Genomic DNA, 8771 nt, shown 5'->3' on the forward strand with positions numbered 1-8771 from the left:
TAAAAACGAATTTAAAATGATACTTGTCACAATGTTATTGACAATTTTCTCGCCCATTTTACTTTCCGTTTTTACGAAGATTCTGTAAGAAAATCATTTTATAATAATGAAAAATATCTTTCTTCCAACTAAAATTCTTAACAATAATAACTCTCCATATAAACCCAACTAATATATTTTTATATTTACTTTTGAATTAATATATGATTATAATTTTTTTTATAAAATTCAATGCAATTATAACTCTTTAAAAAATTAATAATAGTTATAAATATTATCAAATTATTCAAATACTTTGTCTTTCTCTTTTAAGAGTTTTTTTCTTCTTTTTTTTTTTTTTTTTTATTGAAATGGACGTATCACGTATGGACCAAATACATTTATAACTTCAATAAGTGTTGTGGATGAATTTATTGGCGATGGGCCTGGGCTTTATATTTTTGACGTTGCTAGCTGAACCAATCAAAGCTTCATGGACCATGCAACTATGTGAACAAACTAGCTTTTGTATACTACTAGTAATACCACCCACAAATAATTTACTTTTTGAAACTATCACTCGTCTATAAATTTATTTAAAATACTATTGATAAAAGTCCAAAATAAACAAAAAAAAAAAATTCATCACCAAAAATGTAAAATAATTTTTTTTTTTTCTTTTGTGTGTGTGTCAAGAACATGCTCTTAATAAGTTAATTTAAAGGAATTGGCCTTTTAGGCTCATTTTTGCCTCATGGATCCGATTTGAGGTTAAAATTGACAAAATATATTTGAAAATGCCCAATTTTACATGTGTAAAGCAAGCCGATGTACTTTTTTAAAATGCAAAACATGGATTTTCAATATTTTTTTGTAAATTTTGACCTCAAATCGAATTCATAGGGCAAAAATAACTTGCTTGGTGGACAAAACCTAATTTTAATTATTTTGAATCATTATTTGTAGATTAAAAATTTGTATTCACACATATAAGAAGTATTTGACAACTTTGTTTAAAATAAAAAAGTACTCGTATTTGACTACTAATACTCATTTTTCTTCTAGAATCGAGAGGAAAGCTCTAACCACCCGAGCTATGTCTCACTCTCATATAATTTAATCATTTTATTCAACTAATCATCTTTTAATACATTTATAATTCATGAATCCTCACACTGAGTACGTACTATGCATGCTCTTGCGCTTGTTTTCCACGTATCATTAACAAGTAAGACTTATCTATTCATTTTATTAAGTACAACTTTACATAATTACAACTCTAATAATTCATATTAGATAACAACTTATTTTGGGACAAAATTATTGTTACACATCTAGCTTGAAATGAAATAATTAAACTCGATTAGGTAGATTTGATAGAAGGTAATGGAACACGCTTTCTGTACTCCGCAAGTGCCCACATTGGGTAAATACTCCTATACATTGGATAATGTAACATGCAATTCTTCATGAAAACCCCTGTAATTTCCTGTTTTTCAAATTATAAGAGTAAAATTATGTTAATTAATATTATGTTTATTAATTAATACATAATTTTATTATAAGAAATAAATGAACTGTTTTATAAGAGATTAATAAGTTACCTGTTGAGGAAAATCACCATTTTCGAGTTGGGAGTTGATCAAAAGCTTTGCTGCACGATGTAGAGGAGTTGGATCCCTCTCCGCCTGATGTTAAATTGTATAAATTAATGTCATTTTAAACAAACATCTAAAACAGGAAGTTAGCATATATGAAAATGGAAAATTAAGTGTAGGCTTAAGGCCTTAAGGGTTATGAGTCTATATAAATAGCCAAGTTATGAATAGTTAGATTTAAAAATTATTATTAAAAAAAAAAAAACATTTTAGAAAATAAATTCTAAGGTAAGCTATAAATTAACAAAAATTGAAAAAAAAAAAAAAAAAAAAAGGATGATGATAAGCTAGGTTTATTTGATGTATTAGTAAAGTTATGAAAATACCTGTCCAGCATAAAGTAGACCCATTAAAGCCCATCCGGTTTGAACCAAATTGGACTTTCCTTCTATTGGCACAAATTCCTGTGGTTTACCAATCACAAATTATTAATTACATACCTAATAAACGACGAAAAAACTTAATAAAAACGGAATAAGTATTAAATTTATTTTACAAGTAGTATTATTCCGTGACTCTTTAATTAGTTAGGGTCTAGCATGATAGGGCTAGCATTTTGATAGTGTAGAACCCTATATGTCTTCTAAATAGGAAATTTTAAACTATCAATATGACAATCAATTCTAGACATAACAACAAAGATAATTACCTTTTTGGGACATGAAATATAACTTTCACCCCATCCACCATCCTCCTTTTGCGTTGTAAGTAGAAAATCGACACCCTTTCTAACAGCAGCACAATTATAGTACGTTTTCCCACCGGCTGCTAGCCCTCCAAGAGCAAACCACGTCCCATATATGAAGCAAATTCCCCAATTTCCATACCTACAAAACAATTTACGTTGTTAGATTAAATTTATCAATAAGAACGCGTACACAACTTGTATAAACTACGTGCAATATAATATACAAATGGTATAAATATGTTACATAAGAACTTAGAAGTCGTATCGTACCATCCTCCACAAGGAAACTGAGTGTTCTCAAGGTACCGGACTGCATTTACGACGAAATTGTCGATCTCTTTCTTCCTGTGGCCTGGGTATAACTTCTTGAACATAACTAAAGCTTGAATGGCTGAAGCTGTACATTCTACGTACCTATTATAGAAATTCTTTTTGTTAGCTATCTACTCATTAAATTAAATAATAAACACCATAATAATCAATTAATAATGCAAAAATTGTAAACACCAAGTAAAATGTATGTTACGAATTATAATACTCACTCATATTCAATGACAATGCCTTCAAAAAATTCTGTTGGGTTCAAAACCTGGAGATCGTAAAAATATACATACTTATATTAAGCTCACATATATATTGATTAACAAATTGATTACTATAACATTGTTAATACAATAATACGTAAATAATACGTTGTAGTAAAATTAAATGGCTCACCTCCAACCATTCTTGAGCCCCTGCAGGTTCCCAAGCAGCTAACCCGCCATTTTTACTCTGAAAAAAAATAGTTGATGTCATATTATATTTTATTTGGCAAGTAAATTGAAATATGACATAATAGATCTCTCACTTCAAATAAAGATATACTTCGTATTAGCGAGGTGGTGTAACATATTTAGGTTTTGGCTGTGAAAGCTAACTTCTACTCTGTAATTACTCGAACTCTAGATCAATACCAATCAATTTAATTTATCTCCGCTATATGTGTTAAAGTACCATCTCAACCAAAAGTTTAAGCTGATAGTTGAGGCTTAGGAATAGTTGATAGTTGAGGCTCCAAGAATATGTTTTACTATATCAATATGTACCCTTAAAGATAACACTTCATATGAGTTACAATAGCAATGGATTCTTACTTGCAGAGAAAGCAAGACATTGACGGAATCATAAAGTCGCTCAGGGTCCATCTTTTCTCCAACAATTTCCGGGGGCATTGTTGATAAGATTAGACAACACTATATGATACAAAATAAACCAAAGTTAATTGTATTATCAAACATCATAATGCATTACAAGTACATTTTTTTTTAACAAAAATATGTACAATCTACTTATACATTGCTCTTGTTTAAGGGTCTTACCTTAAGGCCTTCCGCGGTACAATCAGAGACTTGCCAACCGTGATCTTGATCAGAGAAAGTCCATGCTCCCTTCGATATATGGCGGTGCATAGCTTTGAAGTCACCAGACGGATTGTCCTTAACCTATTTTATAGACAAACATGTAGCATTAGTTTTACATTTCAATCATGTATGCACCATATACACATGAAACATTCACGTAATAAGAAAAAATGAATACCTGTGACTCTTTAATGAAGAAGTGACCTTTCTTGAGAGCAGGTCCGATTTCGTCAAGGGTAAGATTTGAAGCTAGCAATGCTTGGACGGAAAATCCACAATCCCATTGTTGACTTCCAAAACTCTGCATTTTTTAATTTTGTATTTTTACGTGGATTAGTAATGATCAATTTTCATAATTTGGAGAATTTTGCAAGTACTTGCTTATTAATAAAAACTCTCTTTAGTTTGATGTTAAAATACCTGCATTTTTAATCCATCTTCAGCAATCCAAATGTAATCTTGGACTCTTGCAAGATGTTTTTTGTAATGATCCCCTTTAGGGTCTTCAACCCAACAAGCTAACATACATAAAACCTACATAATTCAAAGCAATATTAGTCAATGTTATATCTTAATGCACTAAATTAGTGTAATAATCCCATGCTACTTGTACATTATTATAAACTTATTTATCATTACCTTCTCAACACATCCAATGGTTATGTAACGACTGTTCTCATCTTCGTAATGAATGTGTTCCATTGTAACTTCTAGTGCTTTCTTTCGAATCAACTTGTTAAAAGGCCAACGAGTAAGGAGAGGCTCCGTAAAGAGGTAAAGAGCGTCCCACATTAGATCTTGAATCAATGGATGAGGGTAGTAGAGATCCTCCTGTTGAGTAATCATAATAATAAGTTTAATTAGTGTACGTTTTAATATTTATGAGTTTATTGAACGATAATATAAAGGCACAAGCTATACGAGCTTACCGGTGCACAAAAGTGGCGCACTTTCTTCCAACTAATTTGCTCAAAGGGTTCGTTGTAGAGCTCTTCTCTAAGCTGTTTAATGAGAGGTGTGATTGGACCTACGAATCTCTTCCCATACAAATATGACATTGGCATATATACCATTCGACAATAGCACCACATTTTTGCTGCATAATAATTAACATCAAATTTTAGTACCAAAATTTTCAAGAAATTAAACATAACTTGTACAAGATATCTACTAGGGATTATGAAATTTTATACCAGGATACATAGGAAGAAAAGATGGAAGGATCCAGAACTCGGGTGGCATTGGATTACTTCCGGACCAATCAAACAAGCCGAGTATCTAAATTGATAGAAACATGTTTTGTTACAATCACATTGCTTGGTTAATCACAAGTATTTAAAAATGGTCAAGTTATGACTGATGCGAAAATATGTCAAATTACTTACAGATAACCAAGTTTTTCCCCAAGAAGGCATATGAGTAACGCTACCATGGTCAAGGATCCATTTACGAGCCCTAGGACAAGCATTGTCATCGCCTTCATCAGGTCCGATTCCAAGCATTCGCAAACAAATGTAGTTGAGGGCAGTACAGAACATGGTACTGTGTCCTTCGATATGCAATCCCCAACCTCCATCTTCATTCTATTACAATAAATTTATATGATTAGTCCAATTTTTTCTTAAAAAAAAGTTGTATTTTCATGGTCTAACCTCGTCAATTCATCATTGTAAAGAATATGAGTTAACCTGGTGATAATAGATGCTACGAAGAATCTCTCTGCGATGCTCTGGTCCGAAAACAGAATTCAGATCCCCTGTAATGTATAAGCAGAAAACCTGCATGACATTACATGTTTAATATGAACATGTTATAAATCTTATAAATACATTATAACTCTTGTAAACTTGGTTATAAAATGATGCAATTACGACATAAATGAGATGTATATGGTTAAGGGACTAACCAAAGGAGGGAGGAAAAATTGAGGGCCAGCAATTTCAGCAGGCCAATGGCCTTGGTCAGACTGCAGGGCTGTGAATACATTCACTGCTCTCTTTAGTGTTGTCGTCGCGGTTTCGTACGTGATCTCCTCTCCTTCTTCCACCTTCACTTGAGCTATTGTTTGCTTGAAGTTTTTCTCCCTTAGGAACTATGGTTCAAGTGATTAAATGCATAATTAGTGGTTATTAAACAAGTGAAACTAGAAAAAATCTTGCATCTAAATTATTACTACCTTTATTTCTTTTTAGGTGATACGTATTTCTTTTTAGGAAATTTTTTTTAGTTGGCACGTTTTCTTTTGGGATAACTTTTTTACCTTGCATTTACAAGTTACCTCATTTGTTTTTTCATTTTCTCTCACTCTCTCTTCTCTCCTTAATATATGTGCTAAAATCAAACACGTCAACTAAATAGAAATGGAGGAAGTATTACTTATTTTAATCATTGTTGTGAAATTATGACATGATTTTCTCATATTATACGAATTATTAAATTTTACAAATTAAAGTAGCATATATTTGTTTTAGGACAAATATTTGAGGTTTGTGCATCTTCACACGTTCAATCGCTCGTCCCTAGTTATTAATGTCATTGTGACTTATCATTGTACAGTAGTTGAGGACTAGATGTACAATTGTTTTCAATTGAAAAGTACATGTATATTATTTTAATTATATTTGCGTACATTTCAATTCCAATTAAATGTGCATATTCATTTTGATTATTCCAGCTCACAAAATTTTTCGATATTTGGAAAAATAAGAGGTAATAGACACAATCCGGTAAAAAAAAAGACACATAGTTGTCTCAACATGTAATTATACCTACAATTTATAAAAATACAAAGTATATCATAAAATCATTCTCATTTTAAAGATTTTCTTATTTGACATGTTCGATTTTTCATTAATAAGTAGACTTTAAAGTATAGTATATTAATAATATAGTAGAGTGTATAGATTTTGGTAGTCGTAAAAATCCGATTAAACTCAACCTACCCACGAGGTGCGCGAGGGACAATTTACCCCAATTTGTGAAAATCCAACTACCACACAATTTCTAATTTATCAATTAATTAATGGGTAAACTTATTATAGTATATTTCCATATCGAGTAATCTTGGCGTCCGTTGACTTAAAATCTAATTGGATTCTTTAAAATTTAGGGTTAACTTAGCGTAAAGTTATTAGATTCGAAGTATATTATATCATTGTTGGGGAATTATTGTTGCAACTTTTTAATTGAGTGTAATAAACTTAATTAAACTTGTGTTCAATTAATATTGAGTTTTGCAGGGTTGATCGATTAATTGAGCTTTCTCAAACCCAAACATTATTAATAACATAGTAACGTACTTCATAATACAGAGAATATCACTATTGGAACGTTTAATTTGTCTAGACGGGTTGAGATTATAAAATTTTGATAGTGTGATTTATTAACATAAGCCGTACAATATCCAATTTTCGAGATTTTGATTTAAATGACTATTGTAGAATTTTCAGCGTTTGGCATGTAATTTGAATAAGGACTTTGTAATGACATTTTATATTAGTGTGAAAAATCACTGTATTACTTGCTCCCAAACTCTTTATAATACTTCCGTTTATGAAGGAAAATTTCATTTAAAAAAGTCTACATAAGTATCTCATGATTTTGCAAATTCTATGTAATAGACTAATAGTAAGGGGAAGTTTATCATCAATCACTTCAAAATTTCTCAACCTTGTTTAACCTTATTTTAAGGAAAAATAAATAAATAAAAACTTCCGAGTTTATACAAAGTAATCCATAAAAGTTGAATATGATCTACAATAAAGCCAGAAAACGAACCTGAAGACGCCATATGAGATCACCACAAGGCTTAACTTTGAATCGATTGTTGTAGAAGTTACGACGAGCTTCCTCCACCTCCTCCCTCTCCTCAGGGGTGCCATAGTTAGGATCAAACTCCCAAGTTTGTCGCCCAACAAAGTTATTAGTGCTGTATAAATAAGGTTCATTTGCACCTTCTCCAACTTTTAACCTCCACATTTTATAATCCCAATTTAGCACGTAGAGAAAATTAAATTTCCTGAGCAAAAATTATAAATGTGCAAATCGCGATCAAATTACGGGTCACAATTTCTGTGACCAAACTAATTGACAGTATAGCTGATTGATCAGCTCAAAATACTATGTATTGTAGTTGGCAAGTTTTTTGTTTTGTTGTGCTTAACTAGATATGGTAGAGTGAAGTTGAATGACTTTATTTTATATGAAAACTTTGATGTATAAATATGTGTGTGAAATTATGCATGCATATATATTATATAATATGCTAGGTTGGTCCAATAACTAAGTGGGAAAAGAAAAAATGAAAATAAAAATATTTATGTAGGAATAGGAAGGACGAAGTTAGCTATATCCCGCGCTCCTCGTGCCCCTCGTTGATAAGAAAGCAATCTTCGTCTATGACGATTTATTTGTTGTCGAATTTATTGTCTATTAATCATGTGAACTGACTCATATTTGATTATTAAATTATACGAGTATAAGATTAGAGGTGTATCTATCCGATCCATAATTACATGATTAGACATGAAAAGAATTTGACTTATTGATACTATAAAAAAGTATGGAGGGTAACTATGTTAACAATAACTTTATAATAATAAACAAATTTACAAAAGTGAGAATTTGAGAGGATTTGAACCTGTGACTTATATAATATATAGTGCTATCAAATTTCAAACCGAAACCGTTTTACTGTCCGAAACCGACCGACCCAAATGAGAACCGAACCGATTAAAAACCGAATTTTTTGAAACCGAAAACCGACCCGAACCGTATTTTAGTAAACCCGAAACCGAATCGACCCGAGTAATGGTAAACCGTTTAAGAACCGAACCTGTTAACAAACCGAACCGAATATAAACCAAACTGAATGAAAACCGAACTGATAAAGAACCGAACCGTATCTAAACCGAAACCGGTTCCAACCCGAAACCGTTTGAACTGGCAAAAAAAACCGCTTACACCGAACCGTTAGCAAACTGCTACCCGTTTGCACCGAACCATTTAAAAACCGAACTGATTGTAAAACGAACTGGTTATAAA

The 8771-nt window shown here is 31.5% G+C and overlaps 1 protein-coding gene across 1 annotated transcript; it reads right to left on the reverse strand.

Moving 5' to 3' along the window:
* Nucleotides 1-1088: 1088 nt before the first annotated feature.
* On the reverse strand, nt 1089-7945 carry LOC145616410 (beta-amyrin synthase 1). The gene is made up of 18 exons (XM_081671122.1): nt 7506-7945; nt 5635-5820; nt 5417-5506; nt 5114-5311; nt 4922-5006; nt 4658-4824; nt 4368-4559; nt 4149-4262; nt 3907-4029; nt 3687-3809; nt 3462-3560; nt 3043-3099; nt 2868-2914; nt 2596-2739; nt 2287-2464; nt 1964-2041; nt 1584-1667; nt 1089-1468 (listed from the first exon to the last, which is right to left on the reverse strand). The coding sequence occupies exons 1-18, from the start codon at nt 7704-7706 to the stop codon at nt 1343-1345; spliced, it is 2292 nt and encodes a 763-aa protein (XP_081527248.1). The 5' UTR covers nt 7707-7945; the 3' UTR covers nt 1089-1342.
* Between the last annotated feature and the right edge of the window lie 826 nt (nt 7946-8771).

The sequence above is a fragment of the Chenopodium album genome, chromosome 26, assembly GCF_948465745.1.
Source record: "Chenopodium album chromosome 26, dcCheAlbu1.1, whole genome shotgun sequence".
NCBI lineage: Eukaryota > Viridiplantae > Streptophyta > Magnoliopsida > Caryophyllales > Amaranthaceae > Chenopodium > Chenopodium album.